This window comes from Saccopteryx leptura, chromosome 3, assembly GCF_036850995.1.
Source record: "Saccopteryx leptura isolate mSacLep1 chromosome 3, mSacLep1_pri_phased_curated, whole genome shotgun sequence".
Lineage (NCBI taxonomy): Eukaryota > Metazoa > Chordata > Mammalia > Chiroptera > Emballonuridae > Saccopteryx > Saccopteryx leptura.
Window position 1 is genome coordinate 63,911,223 of NC_089505.1, and position 24,019 is coordinate 63,935,241.

General features: G+C 48.7%; 1 protein-coding gene across 1 annotated transcript; it reads right to left on the minus strand.

The window, feature by feature from the left end:
* Positions 1-584: 584 nt before the first annotated feature.
* Positions 585-23,937, minus strand: RSPH6A (radial spoke head 6 homolog A). Its single transcript, XM_066371860.1, has 7 exons — positions 23,735-23,937; positions 23,224-23,698; positions 19,937-20,174; positions 8,869-9,633; positions 7,251-7,395; positions 6,336-6,453; positions 585-822 (listed from the first exon to the last, which is right to left on the minus strand). Exons 1-7 carry the CDS (start codon positions 23,898-23,900, stop codon positions 585-587), a joined length of 2,145 nt encoding a protein of 714 aa, XP_066227957.1. The 5' UTR covers positions 23,901-23,937.
* Positions 23,938-24,019: the final 82 nt, after the last annotated feature.

Below are 24,019 nucleotides of genomic sequence, written 5' to 3' on the forward strand. Positions count from 1 at the left end.
CCTATCTATCCCTCTCTCTGACTTTCTCTCTCTGTCCCTGAAAAGATAAATAAATAAATAAATAAATAAATAAACTTACTAAAAACCCAAGGTTGCTGGCTTGAGTGCAGGCTCACCAGTTTAAGTACGGGTCTCTGGCTTGAGCGTGGGATCATCCACATGACCCCATGCTCACTGGCTTAAAGCCCAAGGTTGCTGGCGCTGGCTTGAGCCCAAGGTCACTGGCTTAAGCAAGGGATCACTGGCTTGGATGGAGTTCCCTCCTTCCCACCCACCCCCACCGCCCTATCAAGGCATTCATAAAAAGCAACAACTAAAAGTGCTGCAATTACCAGTTGATGCTTCTCATCTCTCTCCCTTCCTGTCTGTCTCTCCGTGTGTCTCTCGCTAATAAAAATAAAAACAAATAAATAAGTGCCTGGCTGTAATGCTGTGGGAACAGTTTATTTAGAACAGCTGCCTTTCTTTTCTATCCCTGTCCTCCAGGGGCAGAAAGCAAAGCAACAGTGAAAAAATAACCCATAACTATGTAAAAGGAACAACTTGCTATCTACCTGCTTGGAAAGAGGGGATCTATAGGGGCCTTAGTCGTCCAGGTCCTCATCCTCATCTTCCTCCTCATCCTCCTCCTCTTCCTCCGCATCAGCCAGGGCCTGCTCCTGGGCAGCCTTGAGTGCCTGCTCCTCCTCCACTGTGGGGTCGCTCATCTCCATGATCTCCGGGCCACGGGAGTACTCTTGCTGGGTGGGGGCTGGCAGGGGCGGGTTGAAGTTCTCTGGACTGTACTTGTGACCCCAGCCGATGTAGATGTTCTCAAACTTCCTGGAGGGGAAGTGAGATACTGGAAAATCCTCCCTCCAAAGTCCCAGCCTGGACTTTCACTAAGGGTAGGAGTCAGCACAGATATAGTGTGATGGAAAAGTTGTGTGTGGTAGGGTGAAGTGTGCCCACCAGGTAATTCTGTTCATTTGTTCTTTTAGTACTTACTACATACCTAAAGTGCCAGGCCATGTTCAGAGCTGCACTGTCCAACAGCCCATGTAGCTACTGAGCACTTGAAATTTGGCTAGTGCACCCAAAAGACTGAATTTCTAATTTTATTTACTTTTCTAATTTCATTTGTAATTTCTCCTTTGACCTATTGGTTATTTAGGAATGTGTTAATGTGTTATTCAATTTCTACCTGTCTTGTGAATTTCATACTATTACTGATTTCTAGTTTAATTTTAGTGTCGTCAGACAATTTATTCTGTATGATCAATCCTTTTAAATTTATTGGCCCTGGCCAGTTGGCTCATTGGTAGAGCATCGGCCAGGTGTGTGGATGTCCTGGGTTCGATTCCCAGGCAGGGCACATAGGAGAAGCACCCATCTGCTTCTCCACCCCTCCCCCTCTCACTTCTCTCTTTCTCTCTCTCTCTCCCCCTCCTGCAGCCATGGCTCTATTGGAGCAAGTTGACCCCAGGTCCTGAGGATGGCTCCATGGCCTCCTCCTCAGGCACTAAGAAGAGCTCAGTTGCTTAGCAACAAAGCAATGCCCCAAATGGGCAGAGCATCGCCCCCTAGTGGACTTGCTGGGTGGATCCTGGTAAAAAAAAAAAGACTTGTTTTATGGCCTTGCATAAGGTCTATCCTGGAGAATGTTCTACGTACACTTGAGAAAAATATGTATTCTGCTGTTGTTGCGTGGAGTGACTTTTAATTTTAATTTATTTAAATTTAAACAATAAAGCCGATATTCAATTCAGTATTGAAAATATCTAAGTATGACTGGATCAACTTTAAAGGTCAAGTATTTCCGATAAAAATTGAAGTCCAAACTAGTTTACATTTGCTTCCATACCTGATTCCAAAGACTTAGTATGAAAGAAAAGAATGTAAACTGGCTTGTTAATATTTTTACATTATTACCTGACCAGGCAGTGGCACAGTGGATAATGTTAGCTGGGATGTTGAGGACCTAGGTTCAAAACCCCTAGGTCAGCCTGACCTGTGGTGGCGCAGTGGATAAATCGTCGACCTGGAAATGCTGAGGTTGCCGGTTCGAAACCCTGGGCTTGCCGGGTCAAGGCACATATGGGAGTTGATGCTTCCAGATCCTCCCCCCTTCTCTCTCTCTGTCTCTCCTCTCTCTCTCTGTCTCTGTCTCTGTCTCTCTCTCTCTCTGTCTCTCCCTCTCCTCTCTAAAATGAACAAATAATAATAAAAAAAAAACCCTGGGTCACCCACTTGAGTGTGGGATCATAGACATGACCCTATGGTCACTGGCTTGAGCCCAAAGGTCACTGGCTTGAAGCCCAAGGTTGCTGGCTTGAGCAAGGGGTCACTGGCTGGTCATTGGCTGGCTGGAGCCCTGCGGTCAAGGCACATATGAGAAGCAGTCAATGAACAGCTGCAACTATAAGTTGATGCTTCTCATCTCTTTCCCTTCCTGCCGTCCCTCTCTTTCTCTCTCTCAAAAAATTTTATTTTACATTATTGATTTCATGTTATAATAATAATATTTGGATGTTTTAGGTTAAGTAAAATATATTAAAATGAATTTTGCCTATTTATTTTTACTTTTAAAATATATATATATTCTTTTCTTTTTCTTCTTTTCCAAGTGAGAGAAGGAGAGATAGTAAGGCAGACTCCCACATGTGTGCCAACCGGGATCCACCTGGCAAACCCCCTCTGGGGCAACGCTCTGCCCATCTGGGGTCATGCTCACAACCAAGCCATTTTTAGTACCTGAGGCAGAGGCTCCATGGAGCCATCCTCAGTGCCTGGGCCCATATGCTCAAACCAATTGAGCATGGCTATAGGAGAGGAAGTGGGAGGGAGGGGGGAGAAGTGGATGTTTGCTTCTCCTGTGTGCACTGACCAGGACATCCACACGCCTGGCCAACAGTCTACCACTGAGCCAACCAGCCAGGGCCTATTTTTACTTTTTGAATATGGTTACTAGATAATTTAAAATGACCTATGTGGCTCATATTTTGTTTATGATGGACAGTGCTGGTCTAGATGTGATGACCTAGCTAGCAGTGAACAAATTGACAAGAATCCCTGCCATGGTGCCTATTATCAGGGAGGAGACTAATAATAAACAAGGACAGAATTGGTCAGCCCATGCCAGCTCACCTCTCTCCCATATTTTATTTTTATTTTATTTATTTATTTATTTCATTTTTCCAAAGCTGGAAACGGGGAGGCAGTCAGACAGACTCCCGCATGCGCCCAACCAGGATCCACCCGGCATGCCCACCAGGGGGTGATGCTCTGCCCCTCTGGGGCATCGCTCTGTTGCATCCAGAGCCATTCTAGCGCCTGAGGCAGTTGCCACAGAGCCATCCCCAGCGCCCGGGCCATCTTTGCTCCAATGGAGCCTCGGCTGTGGGAGGGGAAGAGAGAGACAGAGAGGAAGGAGGGGGGGTGGAGTAGCAGATGAGCGCCTCTCCTGTGTGCCCTGGCCGGGAATCGAACCCAGGACTCCTGCACGCCAGGCCGACACTCTACCGCTGAGCCAACCAGCCAGGGCCCCTATTTAATTTTTTTTATTTATTTTTTTCTCTCTCTCCCATATTTTAAAAATATATTTTTAAATTTATTTCTTTATTGCCTGACCAGACGGTGGCACAGTGGATAGAGTGTCAGACTAGGATGCAGAGGACCCAGGTTCAAAACCCCGAGGTTGACAGCTTGAGCTCAGGGTCTCTGCCTTGAGTGTGGGATCATAGACATGACCTCATGGTTGGTGGCTTGAGCCCAAAGGTTGCTGGTTTGAAGTCCAAGGTCAGTGGCTTGAGCAAGGGGTCACTCGCTCTGCTGTAGCCCCCTAGTCAAGGCACATATGAGAAAGCAATCAATGAACAACTAAGGCACTGCAATGAAGAATTGATGCTTCTCATCTCTCTCCCTTCCTGTCTGTCTGTCCCTATCTGTCCCTCTCTCTGTCTCTGTCAAAAAAAAATTATTAATGGGGAAGGGACGTTGATTTGTTGTTCCTGTATGTGACCGGGCATTGAATTAGCAACCTCCCCGCACTGGGGGAATGCTCTAACCAACTGATCTATCCGGCCAGGGCCCCAAAACTTCAGCTAAGGAAGGAAAGAAGAGTAAATGGGACCGTAAGCAGAGGACTGAGAGACAGGGCAAGAGGCAGAGAGAAATAGGGAGAGAAAGAGCAGGGAGGAGAGACGGGGATGTAGAATTTGCTGTGGGAGCAGTTTGGCTTTGACTTTGCTGTTCCCAAGAGAGTAGCTTTCCCCCAGGGCTTCATCGGAGCCTTCAAATACACGGCTGCCTTGGAAGCCCCCAACCCCTGCTCACCCCGGCCTGTGGTTCAGGAACCAGCAGCCTCACTGGAAGGCTTAGCCTGCCCTGCCAGGAAGGCAAAATCTCGAGTGCACCCCAGGCCCATGCAACCAGACCTGTGCTTCAACAAGAGCCTCAGGAGTCCTGGCTCTCACGGTATGAAAAGCTCTAATCTAGAAGGTCCTTCTTACTAGTCCCCTGCCCCTTACTTTTTTCTTTCCCCAAAGATTTCAGACTAAGGCTGCTTTTCTCAGGAATCCTTTCTTGATCCCCTCAGGACATAATAGATATGATCTGTCATTGGTCACCCCCCCCTCCTTAGTAGTATTTACCTTAGTTTGTTATACCAGGATCTCCTGGGGATGGGTAGTGAGGGGTAGGTGAGAGATGTTATACAATTAATGCTATGCTTCCTCTGCCTGCTCCCAGGGCAGAATCCATATCTGCCTTTTCAATAAAGGGCTTGGTGCCCAGAATATAGCTGGCAAAGTGACATTTAAGTCTTTTATAACGAAAAAAAAAAATAGTTGTATGAATGGATGCATGCATGGATGGATGGGTAGGTAGGGGGCGGAGGATGGATGGGCGAGTGAAACTCTCAATTTGGATCTTTTGCCTTCAAAGGAATGTTGACAAATTAGGGTGTGGCCAAATGAAGGGTGCTGGCAGAAGCTAGCATGCCTCTTCCCTGCTTCTGCACAAAGAAAAGAATTGCCAAGTGTGTGGTTAAAGTATGGCGATGACATGAAATCCCACTGTGAACCATAGCAGTGAATACAGAGCAGGTTTATCACTGACATAGAAAAGGAAAACAAAAACAAAAACAAAAAAGCTCTAGGCTCTGGCCAGTTCACTCAATCCATTAGATCATGGTCCTGAAACACTAAGGTTAGGGGTTTGATCCCCAGTCAGGACAAAAATGGGAAGCCACCAATGAATGCACAACTAAGTGGAACAACAAACAAATGCTTCTCACTCTTTCTCTCTCCCACCTCCTCTGTCTCTCAATAATCGATGAAAATAAAAATAAAAAAAAAATCTTTGAAAAATTGTCATGCCATCTGGTGGGCAGAGCTGGTGAGTATGCCGGCCCTGTGGCTGCAGAGGCGCCCTCTAGTGGTTGAGCGAAAGGTTGGGCTATGCCAGGTGAGAGAAGCAGAGGGGGCTGGTGGGGAGTGAATAGCTGCGGAAGAAAAGATGCAAAACTGACTTCGGCCTGAAATATTTTGGGAGCAACTGGTGGGGAAAATTTCTGGCCCTTAGGGAGAAGACCCTTCAAACTGGAAGAACTGGCCCCAGGAAGTAGTTAACTCCCTCAGAAATGACACTGCCTCTGTCTAAGCCGCCCTGAAGGGGACTCCTGAGTCATGTTGGCTCTGTGACCCATATAGCAGAAAAGCCTGGGCCACGGCCAGAGATCCAGGTTTGAATTCTGCCATGCTCTTATCCTGGATCAGTTCCTTCCCCTCCCTGATCCCCCAATATCTTTTTTTTTTTTTTTTTTTGGTATTTTTCTGAAGTGAGAAGTGGGGAGGCAGAGGGACAGACTCCTGCACACGCCTAACTGGAATCCACCTGGCATGCCCACCAGGGGGCAATGCTCTGCCCATCTGGGGCATGCTCCACTGCAACTGGGGCCCTTCTAGCACCTGAGGTGGAGGCCATGGGGCTGTCCTCAGTGCCTGGGCCAACTTTGCTCCCATGGAGCATGGGCTGCTGGAGGGGAAGAGAGAGATAGAGAAAAAGGAAAGGGGGGAAGGGTGGAGAAGCAGATGGGCGCTTCTCCTGTGTGCCCTGGCCAGGAATCAAACCCGGGACTTCCACATGCCAGGCCGACGCTCTACCACTGAGCCAACCAGCCAGGGCCCCAATCTCTTATCCAAGGGGTTCACATTCTTAATCTGGGATTTCTCATTTAGGCCAAGTGGGAGCAGAGTGAGGGGCTCAGTGGTAGCAGCTTTCTGAATGAGGGCTTCCCTCCCACCTCTGTCCACCCTGGCAAGTTGCCCCAGCAGGGAGACTAGGAGAAGACCTACTTGCCAACAGCATAGGTGTAGGCCCCTGGCCAGAGATTGGAGCGCACGATCGCCACGGAGTACTGCGGGCAGAGGCTGCAGGACAGGCGGGCCGTCCAGGGTGACATGTGCATGATTTCTGTGTGGACATGAAGAGCACCGGGGAGTTCAGAGGCTCCCCTGTGGGCTCCCCATGCCCTGCACAGCCCCTTGGAGGGAGGGAAGGAGGGGGCAAAGAGGGAAAATGAGGAGGGATATGACGAGAACTGTGGTGACTGACAGCATGGGCTTCAGTGTTTGAGCCCTGGCTCTGGACCACCCTTGGCTGTGTGCCCCCAGGAAGCCACGCCACTTGTCCGAGCCTCAGGGCCTGCACTCAGGAAGGGGAATACTAATCTCCTCTCCTTGCAGGTGGCAGGGAGCTGTGGGTCCCAGACAAGGCAGCTGCTGTGATTCTCCCTCCAGTTAGCCATCGAATTGGACCAGGGGGCAGAGGGTAGGGCAGCGCTCGGGGCTCACAGAAATCTGGGCCAACATGGCCTCTGTCCCCGCACCAGCTCTCAGCCTCCTTCCTGCTTCTTCCAGATGCCTGAGGCCCCTACCCTCAGGAAATGCCCGTCCCTTCTTCCACAATCCAGCTCAAGCCCTGCCTCGTCTGAGGAGGCCTCCCTAACTCTCTCTCTTTCCCCAAAGCCACGTGGGACTCAAAAGACCACATTCCCCCAGCTAGGCACTGCCATGTGCCAGCTGCAGCTCACAAGATGCACGCTTTCCCATAACCCCATGAGGAGCCACTGGCATGATGTCCATTTTATAGATGAGAGAACAACTGAGGCTCAGAGGGATGACCCTGCAATGTCACTGTCCCTCCCTTCCTCCCCGCCCTCCCTGCACCCCCCTTCCAGGATGGTGGTACCAGGTGAGGAGGACCATCACCTGCATCCTCTGAGAGCGGGGTCAGCAGCGGGGGCCCGATCTCCTGCTCCACTTCCTCCATCCCCTCGTCGGCCTTCTCCTCCTCCTCCTCCATCTCCTCCTCCTCCTCCTTCTTCTGCAAAGGGTTCACCCAAGTGCAGCGGCCCTGCAGGTGGGGGGAAGGTCAGGGGCCACCCTGGAGGACAGAGGCCAGCCTGCACCCTGGGAGGAGGTCAAGGGCCAGGTTGGACACTGGGGACTGTCCTCAGGGACCCAGGTATAGGCAGGAGGACAGGATTAGTCACACTGGTAGGTCGGGGGCAGAGAATGGGCTAAGAGAGCAGTTGCCTTGAGATGGGGACTCCTGCCTCCTGCTAGCTATGCATCCATTCATTCACCAGATATTTAATGAGCACCTACTGTTTACAGACACTGCTCTAGTTGCTGGGGCTACATCGTTGACGTAAGAGACCCCTGAGAGATCTCTGCCTTGTGGAGCTGCCATTTGGTGGCCCATGTCATCCTCTGTTTGCCAAGCTGTGAGTGAGGTGTCACAGGCGCCTCTCCTCCTGGATTGTGGCTGGCTTACGTGAGATACTAAAGAGCTGAAAAATGTTTGCTGAAGAAATGAATGAACCTAAGTGCACTGCGAATCGCAGCCTTTAGTTTCATCAACTCTGAGTTGGCAGTGAAAACTGGACAGGTCTCGAAAGGAGTTATTTGGATTCAATAAAACCTTGTGGAGTCAATAAATGTTTATTGAATGAACAAATGAATTAGTGAGTGAATAAAAAGATCCTGGCACACAGCCAATGTTTCCTTGAATGAATAAATAAATGTGTGTAAAATTCAGATACATAGGTGTTCCATGAATGGAGGTCCACAACCTCTTATCCACAACTCCAAAACCTGGAAAGCTTTGACAACCAGAAGTTTCTCATGAGTTGTTGTGACTGGACTATGTAGTTTTGCTGAGATGATGCCTTCGAATATGGCTGCAGCCCAGCCCTACTCAAGGTAGTGCAGACTATATGGGATAGATACTGTCAGCTTTTTATTTTTTATTTATTTATTTATTTATTTATTTATTTATTTTACAGAGACAGAGAGTCAGAGAGAGGGATAGACAGGGACAGACAGACAGGAATGGAGAGATGAGAAGCATCAATCATTAGTTTTTCATTGTGTGTTGCGACACCTTAGTTGTTCATTGATTGCTTTCTCATATGTGCCTTGACCGCGGGGCTACAGCAGACCGAGTAACCCCTTGCTCAAGCCAGTGACCTTAGGTCCAAGCTGGTGAGCTTTGCTCAAACCAGATGAGCCCACGCTCAAGCTGGTGACCTCGGGGTCTCGAACCTGGGTTCGCTGCATCCCAGTCCGACGCTCTATCCACTGCGCCACCTCCTGGTCAGGCACTGTCAGCTTTTTAAAATCTGAAAAATTCACAATTCTAAGATACATCTGGCCCCAAAGGATTATGACAAGAGATTGTCAATTTCTTTGAACTGATGAACGAGTGAATGAATGAATGAACGAACGTTAAGCACAATGGCTAGCAGAGAGCAGGTGCTTGGTATTACTGGGGAGTCACACCTGAGCCACTGGTTCTGAGAGAGGTGGGCGCCCCGGTCCTCACCTGCATGAGAATGTGCTGCGCGTGGTGGACCCAGTTGGCCATGGAGTCCACCAGCTCCATCACCGGGATGCCCTCAAAGTCGGCGTTCTCCTCAAACGAGTCGCGCCCCCCGCCGCCCTCCTCTTCCTCGTCACCTTCCTCTTCACTGAACTGGTAGAAACCCAGCGGGCTGATGTGCGTGGCGGCCGAGATGCGGGCGATCTGGGCCCGCAGGTAGTTGGCCTCGTTCCCCGGGAAGGGCGGGTAGCTGATGATGGGCGCATCCAGGTGGCCGGTGAAGAACTTCTTGATCTTGCGGGCGTGCACGATCTGGTTGGGTGTGACGTGTGGCAGCCTGGTCCACGGCCGGCCCGGCTCGTTGCACACGAAATACAGGTACTTGTTGGTGCCCGAGCGGCTCTCCTCCTTGGGGATGATGGGTGGTGGCTTCCACATCCGCTTGGGGATGGTGTCAAAAATCTTCTCCTCGTCCTCCTCACCCTCCTCCTCACCGTGTGTGTCCATGACCTCGCCGACCTCCAGGACCTCCTCCACCTCCTCCTCCTCCACCTCCTCCTCTCCCTCCCGGAACTCCACCTCTGCCACCAGGTAGCTGCTGCTGAGCCCCAGGATTTTGCCCCAGAAGCGGCAGGTGTGGATGGGCTGATGTTCCACCAGCTGCCTCAGGGCCACAAAGATGCGGAAACTCTCATCTGAGCTCAGGCCCACACCAGCCTGTTCGAAGTAGAAGGCCGACTCCATGACGTTGGGCACGGCTATCTCCGCCTGCGCAGGTTGGGGTGGAGGGCAGAGGGAAGAAGGCTGAAGCCCTGCTTCCCAGCCTAACTCTTCTAGAGTCCAGAGAGCTAAACTACTGGCTAGCCTAGCTGTTGCCGCCACTCTTCTAGCAGTTAGAAGCAGGGCAAGTCCTTGGGGGTGGGGGGGAGAATGTCCCTTGATGGAAGAAGCAAAATCACGCTAAGAGTAAAAGCTTTGCTTCTTCATACCTCCCCCTTGTTCCTGCCTGGAGTGGGATGTGAAATCTGGAGTTACAGCAGCCACCTTGGAGCCATGAGGCAACATGTCATAAACCCTAATGGTAGTGGAACCGAAAGGTGGAAACTGCCTTGTCCCCAATGGCATCACTGAGCAGCCCCACCTCCCCACTTCTAGTCATGTTTTCTGTTACTTGCAACCAATTTCACTCTTAAGAGATACCCCAGCCTGACCAAGCAGTAGTGCAGTGCAGTGGTCCCCACCTTTTTTGGGCCACAGACTGGTTTAATGTCAGAAAATATTTTCACGGACCGGCCTTTAGGGTAGGATGGATAAATGCACAAAATAAAATTATGCGACCGGCATAAAAACTGTGGTATTTTTAAGTATAATTGTCGAACTTACGAGACAAGTGTCAAGAGTGAGTCTTAGACAAATGTAACAGAGGGAATCTGGTCATTTTTTAAAAATAAAACATTGTTCAGCCCTGGCTGGTTGGCTCAGTGATAGAGCATCGGCTTGGCGTGCAGGAGTCCCGGGTTCGATTCCCGGCCAGGGCACACAGGAGAAGCGCCCATCTGCTTCTCCACCCCTCCCTCTCTCCTTCCTCTCTGTCTCTCTCTTCCCCTCCCGCAGCCAAGGCTCCATTGGAGCAAAGTTGGCCCGGGCACTGAGGATGGCTCTGTGGCCTCTGCCTCAGGCGCTAGAATGGCACTGGTTGCAACAGAGCAAGGCCCAGATGGGCAGAGCATCGCCCCCTGGTGGGCATGCCGAGTGGATCCCCATCGGGAGCATGCAGGAGTCTGTCTGACTGCCTCCCCGTTTCCAACTTCAGAAAAATACAAAAAAGAAAAATAATAAAACATCGTTCAGACTTAAATATAAATAAAACGGAAATAATGTAAGTTATTTATTCTTTCTCTGCAGACCGGTACCAAATGGCCCACGGACTGGTACCGGTCCACGGCCCGGGAGTTGGGGACCACTGGTGCAGTGGATAGAGCATCAGACCGGGATGCAGAGGACCCAGATTCGAAACCCCAAGGTGACTGGCTTGACTGGCTTGAGTTTATCTGGCCTGAGCATGGGCTCACCAGCTTGTGTGAGTGTGGGGTCATAGACATGACCCCATGGTTGCTGGCTTGAGCAAAGGGTCAGTTACTTGCTCTGCTGGAGCACCCCAGTCAAGGCACATATGAGAAAGCAATCAATGAACAACTAAGGAGCCACAACAAAGAAGTGATGCTTCTCATCTCTTTCCCTTCCTGTCTGTCTGTTCTTATCTGTTTCTCTGTCTCTCTCACTGTCTCTGTCACACAAAAAAAGAAAAAAGAAAAAAAGAGAAAGAGATACACCAAATCACACAGCAAGTGAAAGGAAGAGGCAGGTCTTGAACTGAGGAATCAGTAATGTTGGAGGGTGGTAGTGATAAGAAAAAGTCCTACCTTCTTTTTCACTGTCTGCTTTGTTCAGGTAAAGAGAGAGAGAGAGAGAGAGAGAAAGAGAGATATCACTCTAAAAAGAGAGTGAGAACAAGTAAATCAAGAGCTAGGACTAGAATACAAGGAGGTTTTTGGCTCAGCTACCCTCATCCATGTGGCCACAAGACTGTCCCAATATTTTTCCATTCAGTCATCAGTCCAGAAATTTTTATTAAAGATCCAGTGGGTGCCAGCCACAGGCTAGTGTAAGCACACACACACACACACACACACACACACACACACACACAGTATATCAGAAAACAAAACTGACAAGGTCCTTTCTTATGAGGTTAGCATGACCTGCCCTTGGCCTTGGCCAGCATGCCTGGGCCAGGAAAACACACGGCCCAAATCAGGGGGCCCACATGCTCCCTTGCCAGAATTTGAAATCAGTATGGCTCAGTGGATAAAGTGTCAACCTCGAATGCTGAGGTCACTGGTTCAAAACCCTGGGCTTGCCTTGTCAGGGCACATATGAGAAGCAACTACTGTGAGTTGATGCTTCCGGCTCCTCCCCCACTTCTCTCTCTAAAAAAAAATAAAATCAGGATAGAGAGAAAGAGGGTATGGTAGGCAGAATAATAGACCCCCCACCCCTCAAAAAGATTCCCTGTCTTAATCCTGCAACTTGTGAATGTGTGACCTTACACAGCAAAAGGGACTTGCAGGTGTGATTAATTTGAGAATCTTGAGATGGGGGGTTTGTCCTGGGTTATCAGGGTTGGCCCAAGGAAATCACAAGGGTCTTGATAAGTGACAAGAGGCAGGAGTCCTGACTGGATAGCTCACGGCTAGAGCATCATGCTGAAGCACAGAGGCTGTCAGTTCAATGCCAGGTCAGGACACATACAGGAACAGATCAATGTTACTTTCATCTCTATCTGTCTCTCTCTCCCCTTTCCTCTCTCTCTAAGTCAATAAAATAAACATTAAACAATTTTTTTTTAAAAGGAGGCAGGAGCCCTGGCCAGGTAGTGGCGCAGTGGACAGAGCATTGTCCAGGGGCACTGGGGACCCAGGTTCAAAACCCTGAGGTCACTAGTTTGAGCATGAATCATAGACATGACCCTATGGTTGCTACAGCCCAAGGTCGCTGGCTTGAACGAAGGGTCAGTGGCTCGGCTGGAACCCCCCAGTCAAGACACATATGAGAAAGCAATCAATGAATAACTGAGGTGCCACAACTATGAGTTGATGCTTCTCATCTCTCTCCCTTCTTGTCTGTCTGTCCTTCTCTCTCCCTCTTAGGAAAAAATAAATAAAGGATGAGGCAGGAGAGTCAGAGAAGATGTAATGGCAGAAGCGGAGGTCAGAGCCAGAGGAAGATCTGAAGATGTCACCGTGCTGGCTTTGAAGATGGAGGAAGGAAGGCATGCAGGCAGCCTCTTAGAGACTGGAAACATCAGGGAAACCAAATCTCCCATGAGCCTCTATCAGGGAGGCCTTCACTTTGATTTAGCCCACTGGTACCCAGTTTCAACTTCTGAACTCCAGAACTGTAAGGTCACGCGTTAAGTCACCTTAAGCCACTAAGTTTGTGGTGATTCATTACAGCAGCAACAGAGAACTAAGCTGGGAGCCAACTTCTCCTAGTGGCTGGAAGTGAAACTTTTAAATGTGCGAACGTGCAGTGGCTGACTGTGCACAGAGAGACAGACGATCAAGGCCAGTTTGCAAAAAGAAAGAAAAAAACTGGTGATTAGAGCTGATTAGCTCGGGTCCAGTTATTCTTACAGTCCAGCTAGGGCAAGACCCCTGATTCTGGGAAATGCCTTATATCTCTATGATAAATCCTACCCATACCCTTTTCATTTAGCAAACTCTAGTAGGTGTCCATTACTGCAAAGCAAAGGTTCTCGGCTCATACACCCATTCATCCCTCTTCAGTTAGCTCAGGGGAAGAGGCTTGCTTGTAGTTCAAGAAAACATCTCACAAAGACATGTAAACCCTACTTAAGTCAGGAGGAAGAAATCAGATTAAAAAGACGAGTTTCTCATTTAAGGACTGTGGACAGCTCCCGGGAAGTACAATGACCCCCCACAAGCATTTGAAAACTCAAGGTAACAAAATGTTTCAAGGTGAACACCTTGAAAGTTTCAAAGTATCTAGCCTCTTTTCTTGAAGGTGAGAGTTCCAGAGTTAATACATTTAATTGTTAACTTTTGTTCCTTGTCTCTTGTATCCACTGCACTGAAATATTATTCAAAGAGTACAGAAATTACAAGATGGTGTAATTAATACTTTGTTACGGCTGCCGTAATACAGTACCACAGACTGGATGGCTTCCTCAGCAGAACTGCAAGGCCTCACAGCTGGGGGGAGGGGGGGGGAGGGGCAGTAGTCAAGATGTCGCAGTGCTGGTTACTTCTGAGGCCCGTGAGAACCTGTTCCCTGCCTCTCTCCCTTTCTGGTGGTTTGCTGGCAATCTTTGGCACTCTTTGGTTTAGGGTATCATTTCTCTGATCTCTCCTTTCATGTTCACATGGTGTTTTCTGTGTGTGTGTGTGTCCGTAGCCAAAGTTTAGCTTTTATAAGACCACCAGTCATATGACCTCACTGTAACTAATTATACTTGCAATGATTTTGTGACCAAATAACGTCACATTCTGAAGTGCTAGGGGTTAGGGCTTCAACATACAAATTCTGGGGGGACACAATCCAACCCATAACAGATGGTTAGTTTGAAAATGAATGGTGGTCAACTTGAACCCAAGGTCGCTGGCTCCAGCAAGGAGTTACTCGGTCTGCTGAAGGCCCGCGGTCAAGGCACATATGAGAAAGCAATCAATGAACAACTAAGGTGTTGCAACGTGCTATGAAAAACTAATGATTGATGCTTCTCATCTCTCTCCGTTACTGTCTGTCTGTCCCTGTCTATCCCTCTCTCTGACTCACACTCTGTCTCTGTAAAAAAATAAAATAAAATAAATTAAAAAAAAGAAAAGAAAAGAAAATGAATGGTGGTGTTTAAATTGTACCAGTTAATGTAAAAGATTTGGCAACAAGCACACTGAGGTTCTTCCTAAAGGCATAAACTGCATTTTCATTTTAAAAAGTTTTTTTTAATTGATTGATTTTAGAGAGAGAGAGAGGAAGGTAGAGAGAGAGAAACATCAATTTGTTGTTCCACTTATTTATTCATTCATTGGTGGATTCTTGTATGTACCCTGACCATGGATTGAACCAGCAACCTTTGCGTGTCGGCAAAACACTCTAACCAATTGAATTACCTGGCTGGGGCTGCATTCTCATGTTTAAGAAATATCTCTTTGTGAACACAGAGTGAAAAATGAACAATTTATTCTTCTTCCTAGGCCTGCTGGATGTAGTATTGTTCACAAAGATTTGAAAGTCCCTTCCCAAAGGACAATTACATAGTCCCACCCCTACTGAATTCAAGAGTGGCCACAACAGTTGCTCTGACCATTCCAAATGACAGTGAAAGGGACACGTATCACACTCAGGCAGAAGCTGTAAAAACTCACAAGGGATTTGTTAGGACCCCCTTTTTCTCCTTTGCAACTGTAGACACCTGTGTCACAACCAAACATCCACCACCCTGGGTTCTGAAATGGTGATGAGCAAAGTCTTCCTGCCAACCTTGGATGGGCAGGTACCCTGTTTCCCCGAAATTAAGACCTAGTGCAATTTTCAACCTTAGAAATATAAGGCCTCCCCTGAAATAAGACCTAGCGCACCTTTAGGAGCAAAAATTAATTTAAGACACTCTTATTTTGGGGGAAATAGGGTAGATTTTTGTACATGGAAATAGAATCACAAGAAATTCTTGATGGAATTCAGTTTGGCTGCTTATGCTGATGTTTGTGATGACATGACTACAGTATATTAATAAATGTTGATTTATTTTATTTTTTATTTTATTTATTCATTTTAGAGAGGAGAAAGGGGGGGGGAGAGAGAGAGAGAGAGAGAAAGAGAGAAAGGAGAGAGAGAGACAGGGGGGAGGAGCTGGAAGCATCAACTCCCATATGTGCCTTGACCAGGCAAGCCCAGGGTTTCGAACTGATGACCTCAGCATTTTCAGGTCGACGCTGTATCCACTGTGTCACCACAGGTCAGGAAATGTTGATTTTTTGTTCAACAATAAATGTAAATTCTTGTTCATGGAAAAATAAGACATCCCCTGAAAATAAGACCTAGTGCGTCTTTAGGAGCAAAAATTAATATAAGATACTGTCTTGCCTGACCAGGCGGTGACACAGTGGATAGAGCATTGGACTGGGATGCTGAGAACCCAGGTTTGAGACCCCGAGGTCGCCAGCTTGAGTGCAGGCAAAAGCTCACCAGTTTGGACTCAAGATCGCTGGTTCAAGCAAGGGGTTACTCGGTCTGCTGAAGGCCCGCGGTCAAGGCACATGTGAGAAAGCAATCAATGAACAACTAAGGTGTCGCAATGCACAACGAAAAACTAATGATTGATGCTTCTCATCTCTCCATTCCTGTCTGTCTGTCCCTGTCTATCCCTCACTCTGACTCTCTGTCTCTGTAAAAAAAAAAAAAAAAAAAAGACACTGTCTTATTTTCAGGGAAGCGCAGTAATGTGATTAAGAAACTGTATTTTGTTTTGTTTTTAAATTTTTTTACATAGATTGATTTTAGAGAAAAAGAAAAGGAGGGAGCCTCACTGGTGGTGGCGCAGTGAATAGAGCCTCAACCGTGGACACTGAGGACCCAGGTTTGAAACCCCATGGTCACTGGCTTTAGCCCAAGGCTGCTGGCTTGAGCAAAGAGTCACTCACTGGCTTAGCTGGCACCCCCAGTCAAGGCACATATGAGAAACAATCAATGAACAACTAAAGTGCTACAACTACAAGTTGATGCTTCTTGTCTCTCTCCCTGTCTCACTCTCTCAAAAATCAAAAGAAAGAGGAAAAGAGAGAGAGAGAGACTGAGAGAAACGCTGATTTGCTGTTCCAGTTATTCATGCACTCATTGGTTGATTCCTGTATGTGCCTTGACTGGGGATCCAGACCGCAACCTTGGTGCGTCGGATGACGCTCTAACTGAGCTGCCCAGTCAGGTCAGTTTCCCTCCATCTTAAACACAGTGCAAAAGCCTGTCTGCCTAATTGAGGTTGACATCAGCATTTCAGCGAGGCAGAGTTAAACCATAATCCCAAGACTCACTCTCTTGCAGTCAGGAGGGAAGATACAGGGATGATTGTAGGAACCTCTCTTTGGGGGGGGGGGTGAGCCTGGCCCATGAGCCAATGGCTGTCATCCTCTTTCTGGGAATCCCCCATCCACATGGCAATGGAGTAGCCTCACCAACCATGTTTAAATTATCTCACCCTGCCTTTCTGGCCACTGTTGATTGGAGCAAGAGTGTGCAATTGCCCCCAAATGACAGCTCCGACTCTGCTGCTCCCCCTGCAAACTGCTTCTCTTGGGTCAGGGGTGGGGTGGGTGAGGGGAGAAGACAGCCTTCAGGGCCCTTTTGCTGGGAACCACTTTGCCAGCCCTAGACCGCTTACAATTTGATTATCAGCCGTGTGGAAAAACTGCTATCTTGTCTAAGCCGCTTGTCTCCATTTCTGGGACATCCTTTATTTCCTGCCTTAAAGTGACCTGTACTGTGCAACAAGTATAACAAAGTGTTAGTGTTTAGACTGTGACACCATAATACTAAAGTTAGTCTAAAATTAGAAACATGACAATAATAACTTCTTCTTCTTATTATTATTATTATTATTACTATTATTATTATTAAGTGAGAGGGGAGGAGGCAGAGAGACAGACTCCTGAATGCGCCCCACCAGGTCCACCCAGCATGCCCACTAGGGGGCGATGCTCTGCCCATCTGGGGCTGCTGCTCCCTTGCTCAGCAACCGAGCTATGCACCTGAGGTGAGGCCATGGAGCGGTCCTCAGCACCATCTTCAGCACCCTGGTCCAAATCGCTCCAATGAGCCATGGCTGCAGGAGTGGGAGAAAGAGGGTGGGGGTGGGGAGAAGCAGATGGTTGCTTCTCCTGTGTGCCCTGACAGGGAATCAAACCCAGGACTTCCACATGCCGGATCGATGCTCTCCCGCTGAGCCAACAGGCCAGGGCCAATAAGAACTTTTCCAAACAGAGGCTTGGTGATGAGCCTTACGCTCCCATATAGGCAGACCCGGTCAGCAACCTGGCCGCAGCCAGCAGAAAGCCACCCAGAGGACCAAGGCACAGATAAGAGGATCCAGGAACAGACTGAGTATCCTACACAGGTATAAATCAATGGTGGAGCCCCAGTAGCCTAATGGATAAGGCACTGGCCTCCTAAATCAACCGTAGAGGTGGCATTTCTAAGCAGGGAGGGGAATTATGGTCAGTTGGAAGAAACAGAAAATGAGAGAATGAGAGCCCTTCCTCCTATCAGATAGAAAAATAACTATAAAATGCTGAGTCATGGATTTATTTAAGTCTCTTTCTAGAAACATACACAGACCACCAACTTTCACATTTTTGCCCTTCCACAGACCTCATATTAGTATTCAGGACTCCAGCTTCAAGGTCTAAGGGCAAAGCATTCTAAGGAGGCAGGGCCTTCAGCAACTTGTTAGATGGGGGTGCTACCTAGCGGTGTGTGGAAGGAAGGGGGTAGTTCTAAGGGGTGGGGCCTCCCCAGGTGAGACTGTTGACCTAAACCTTAAAATCATATTCTCAGATAAAACTGTCCAAGGACTCATTTCTTTCCGTCGATTCCTGTGTTCTCTCACCATCCCACCCTCTGTCGCCAGAACCCTAGAATCTCTGAAGCACAGAAGTACGTGCAACCTATGGCATCTGCAGATCGGGCACACGTTAGCAGGGGCTTTGGAGGTCAAGGTCCTGCCTTCTTGGTCCTCTCTCCATCCCTTCCTAGCTTCGGGCCCTCTGAGCCCCAGCCCTTTCTCTGCAAATAAGAGTAATAATGCCTGACCTGTGGTGGCACAGTGGATAAAGCATCAACCTCGAATGCTGAGGTTACCAGTTTGGTTTGCAGCCCCAGGCTTGCCGGGTCAAGGCACATACCAAAACTACTATGAGGCAACTACCACAGGTTGATGCTTCTCGCTCCTCCCCCCACATCTTTCTCTTTCTCCCTGTCCTCTCTCTAAAATCAATAATAAAAAATAATAATAAGTAGCACTTGCCTCGCAGGGTTGTTTCAGGGTTGAAAGGAGAGGATAACACTCCTACAGCTCTTCGCAGGGGGCATAACGGTGTCAAAATTTTTTATTTTTTTATTTTCTGTGAGAGACAGGAATATTGAGCTGCTCCTGCATGTGGCCTGATGGGGGAATTGAACGAGCAACCTCTACTACACTCTGGGACAATGCTCCAACCATCTAAGCTATCCAGTCAGGGCTTAAATTTAATTGATTTTTAGAAAGAGAGAGGATGGGAGAGAGGGGAGGGGGAAGGGGAAGCATTTGTTGTTTCACTTAGTCGTGCATTTTTTTTTTAATTTTATTTATTTATTACAGAGACAGTGAATCAGAGAGAGGGATAGACAGGGACAGACAGACAGGAACAGAGAGAAATGAGAAGCATCAATTATTAGTTTTTTGTTGCAACACCTTAGTTGTTCATTAATTGATTTCTCATATGTGCCTTGACCGCGGGCCTTCAGCAGACCGAGTAACCCTTTGCTGGAGCCAGTGACTTTGGGTCCAAGCTGGTGAGCTTTGCTCAAACCAGATGAGCCCGCACTCAAGCTGGCAACCTTGGGGTCTTTAACCTGGGTCCTCTGCATCCCAGTCCGACGCTCTATCCACTGCACCACCGCCTGGTCAGGCTCTGTCGTGCATTTTTTGGTTGCTTTCCCTGTGTGCCTTGACCAGGGACTGAACCTACAACCTTGTTGTTTTGAGATGATGCTCTTAACCAACTGACCTAACTGGCCAAGGCCCAGAATGATCATAAACAGAGAGTCCTCAACAAAGGAGACTTCTTGAACAAGTGAAAGAATTAATGAGTCATGGGTAGAAGAGTTCTTAGGAGGTCTCAACTTATAAAAGGGGAAACTGAGTCCAGGGGATAGGGGACAAGTCAGTGTTGACAAACTCCAGGAAGCAGTGTTTCACAGAAAATGTCCGTAAAGCTGTTCTTTTTGGGAGGCGGGAGTGAGGGGTGGTGGGAGAGACCAGCCTCCTCCATATGGCCGCTGGAATCAACTTTCTAAAGAGCAGAACCTGGCCTGTTGTGGCGCAGTGGATAAAGCCTCAACCTAGAATGCTGAGGTCACCGGTTCAAAACCCCGGGCTTGCCTGGTCAAGGCACCTACACGGGAAGCAACTACTATGAGTTGATGCTTCCTGCTCTTCCCGCCCCCCCTCTAAAATCAATCAATAAAATAAAGAGCAGGGCTGACCAGCCATTCCTCTGCTTCTGGCTCTTCCATGGTGCCTCAGTGGCCTCGGGAGAAAGCCCATACCCCATAGCCTGGCATTAAAGGCCCTCTGTGACAGGGTCCTGGCCCTCTCTGTGGGGCGCACACACCAGACTGCGGTCATCTGTGTTTCTGGGTCGTGCCATGTGCCTCCCACTTCCAGGCCTTAGCACAGGCTGTGCCTCTCAGCCTGGGCCACTGCTCACCCAACCCCCCGGGCCACCAGTGCACTCACCACCTCCTCCTCCATCTCCAGCTCGCCCTCACCACCGCCGCTGCCCCGGACAAACAGTGCCTTCTGCCTCTCAGCCATCTCATAGGTGGGCTGCATCTCCGGGTCGTCCCGCAGCGTGTCCAGCTTGGGGTGGAACCACTCCAACTGCGTGGTGCGGTTCAGTGACTCCAGGATAGACAAGGGGTCCTCAGGCCGCTGGTTCAGGATTTTGGTCAGCAGGTTCACCAGGTGTTCATACCTGCCTCCCGAGGGAGTGGGAGGTGGGGGACATCACTCACTCAGCTCTCTGCTGTGTGCTGGCCCTGTGCCTGGCACTGGGGATGCAGTACAAAAAAGACAAGGTTCCTTCCCATGTGGAGTTGTATTCTAATGATGGAGACAGACATCATTAGAGTAGGACTGAGGGAATGGGGACTGAGAATGCCAGGGACAGGTGATGGTAAGGAATTTCAACAGGGGGGCCAGGAAGAGCCTCACCAAAGACATTTAAGCTGAGATCTGAATGAAGTCGGGGAGGGGCAAACCATGCAGATGTTGGGGGAAGACTGTTTCCGTCAGAGGGAACAGCAGATACATAAACCCTGAGATATTTTATGAGTTCGGATAATCTTGACACCAAAACTCAAGGAAACTAGGAGAAAGGAAAAGAATTCCATCCTGATCTCACTTAGAAATATAGATGCTGAAATCCTAAGCTAAATATTAGCAAATGACGTCCAGCAATTGCTCAAAGGATGACATGCCATGATTAAATTGGGCTAATGATAGGACGCAAGACTGGACTGATATTAGAAAAACAGAAAAAACTATAATTCATCATGGCAGTATGTTAAAGGGAGTATGTAAGATCACCTGAACAGGTGCAGAGAAATCGTTTGATAAAAATCAACACCCATTCATGATTTTAAAAAATCTAGCAAACTAGGAATAGAAGCCAAGTTTAAAATAACTTTATAAAGGGTAGCCACAAGTAACCTACAGCACACATCAAACATAGTGGCGAAAGAGTAAATATTTTCCGCTATGAGGTCGGGGTGAGGATGCCTGCTTTCACTTCCATTTAATACTGCACTGCAGGTCTCAATCAACGCAATCTGACATGAAAAAGAAAAATATTGAAAGGGAAGAAGCAAAACCGCCATGGTTTACAGGTGATACGATCGGAAATGATGTGCAAAGGTTTTGAGCTGAGGGTGTGCCTGGCATGTTGGAGGAACACCAAGGAAATCAGTGTGGCTGAAGTGGCGTGAGGGACGGGTTGTGGTAGGAGAGGACTCTGGAGTGCTAACAGTACGGCAATATTTTCCATTCACCAAATCATTCACTATGTTGGGCACTTGAAATCAGTTGAATTCTCACCATAATCATATATCTGAGGAACAACTATGATCCCCACTCTCCAGATAAGGAAACCGAAGCCCAGAAAAGTTGAAGTCATGAGGTCACACAGTGGTTAGTAGCACAGCCAATATTTGAAACCAGGTTGGTCTGATTTCAAAATATGTATGTCTAACCATGTGTGGAAGCCCCTTAGCAACAGTCTTGGGTGGGATGGAGGGCCAATATTGATTGGGAAGGGTAAGGAAAGGTCAGAATTTGGCCAGGGCTTTTCCATAAGGGACCTTGAAGTTCTAGAAGGCTGGGAACCGTTGAGGAAGAGCTAGTGATTAATTTTGACTAGACTCTAGATCAGGAGTCCCCAAACTATGGCCCGCGGGCTGCATGCGGCCCCCTAAGGCCATTTATCTGGCTCTGCCACACTTCCGGAAGGGGCACCTCTTTTATTGGTGGTCAGTGAGAGGAGCATAGTTCCCATTGAAATACTGGTCAGTTTGTTGATTTAAATTTACTTGTTCTTTATTTTAAATATTGTATTTGTTCCCGTTTTGTTTTTTTACTTTAAAATAAGATATATGCAGTGTGCATAGGGATTTGTTCATAGTTTTTTTTATAGTCCGGCCCTCCAACGGTCTGAGGGACAGTGAACTGGCCCCCTGTTTAAAAAGTTTGAGGACCCCTGTTCTAGATGAAATTTGGAAAGCAAGCAGGTGTTGAATTATATAGGGCCTCGAAGGCATGAGGAGCATGAACCTTCTTCTGAGGGCACTGGGTTAGGGTTGAGGCTAGGGTTCTGAGCATGGGAGGGATGGGGTCAGCTTTGTGCTTTAGTGAGATCTATTACTTCTCCAACCTAATCTCCTCTCACTCCCTCTCTTCCTCCCATGAATTGTCACACCAGCTTCCTTGCTGTTTCTCAAATACAGCAAGCCTAAAGCTTTCCAACTTGCTGTGTCCTCTACCTGGGCCACACTTCCTCCAGTTATCTGCAAGGTACTGTCCCTCACCATCTTCTGGTCACTGACCAAATGTCACCTCCTGAGAGTCCTACCTTGGCTTCATACTATTTAACATGCACTCCCTATTCCTCTAACTCTGCCTTATTTTTTCACCTTAGCTCTTATCACCTTATCATTTATTATATTTATTGGGGTTTTGTGTGTGTGTGTGTGTGTCAGAGAGGTCAGAGAGTGGGACAGATAGGGACAGACAGGGAGAGAGATGAGAAGCATCAATTCTTTGACCGGGGGCTTCAGCAGACCGAGTAACCCCTTGCTCGAGCCAGCGACCTTGGGCTCAAGCTGGTGAGCCTTGTTCAAACCAGATGAGCCTGCACTCAAGCTGGCAACCTCGGGCTCTCGAACCTGGGTCCTCCGCATCCCAGTCCAATGCTCTATCCACTGCACCACTGCCTGGTCAGGCTATTATATTTATTGTTATTGTCCATTCTCCCACTAGAATGTGAACTTCATGAGGAAAGGGGAAGGTGGGCCAAAGAGGTGAATTATGACTGTTGCTGAGTGGTGTTGGCAAGTTAAGTGCCTTCCTCAAGCAGGAGTGGAGTGGATTACAGGGCCATGCGAGCCAAATCACTTGTGCTGGAATCCTGGCTCTGTCACGTCCTAGTCGTGTTATCTTGGAGAACACATTTCTCTGTCTCAGTTTCCTCCTCTGAAAAATAGGGACAGTGTGTGTGCTAATCTTAGCTATGAGAACTAGAGGTTAATGTGTGAAGGGTTGGCACAATGGTAAGTAAATGTTGTTTAACTTTTCAGCTATTGTTAGTCTTGATTCTGACTCCTAGTCTACGTTAGATGGCTCCAGAGCAGTGGCTGGTTCTCCTTGAAGGCCAATCCCTGTCTGACTAATGTGACCCCGAAGCCTGAGGCTGGGTGGGGCCTCTCCCCACAGGGGTCCCACCCCTCTCCCACTCCGGAACCCCCTCTCACAGGCTGAGGTTGCAACTGACGCTGGTCTGCAGCAGGTAGGCCTTGGTATTCTGTACGGCCAGCTCCCGGGGCTCTGGCTCGGACATCTCCATATTGAAGGGCATAAAGCCCAGCTCAGAGGGCGAGAACTGGAGGGTGGGGTCATCCCTCACAGAGGGTCCCTGGTGGGTGCTCTCACTGAACGGCAGGTCTTCTCTCTGGTATGTACTGAACAGGCCCATGAGGTCAGGCCGGGAATCCTGGTAGGCTGAGTCCAGTTGCTGCAAGAGGCTGCCTTGGCCCTGCTGTAGCTGCTGCAGCATTAGGTTGGCACTGTGGGTGGCCTGGATCCTGTCTTCATCCAGGTAAGTTTGGCGCTGAAAATCCGAGGGAAAGCCTGTATTTATGGACGGGTACGCTACGCCACCCTGGGATTCCTCAGCCTGGAACATCGTCAAGTTCTCATTTTGGCTCAGGCGGGCCCCTTGTGACCACACTCGGAGGTCGGTCGGGCTCAACGGCATCACCTGACTGCTCCTCAGGATCTGGGCGTCAAGTGCCACTTGCTGCTCTGCCTGGGGGACCGTGGGCTGGGGCACAGAGGGCTCCCGACTGCGCTGCCACTCCGAGAGCTGGGAACTCCTCCGCCTTGAGGACTGCTGGGAAGGCGGCTCAGGGTCGGGCGGCGGGTCCCCCATAATCCAAAGGGGTCGGACTTTTTGGAGGGAGGCTTGAAGACAGGCCAATCAGTTGCCCGCCTGCACACGCCCAGCAGCCGCTGAGCCAGCCCGCAGGTTTCTAAGGAGGGCGGGCGGGC

Bases quoted from the DNA above. Each gene is read 5' to 3' on its own strand.
- RSPH6A (XM_066371860.1), bottom strand. From the start codon at position 23,900: ATGGGGGACCCGCCGCCCGACCCTGAGCCGCCTTCCCAGCAGTCCTCA. The intron at 23,699-23,734 runs GTCAGGTGATGC...CCGACCTCCGAG, and splicing joins CGCCCAGATCCTGAGGAGCA to TGTGGTCACAAGGGGCCCGC. The intron at 9,634-19,936 runs GTGAGTGCACTG...CAACCTGCGCAG, and splicing joins TGGAGATGGAGGAGGAGGTG to GCGGAGATAGCCGTGCCCAA.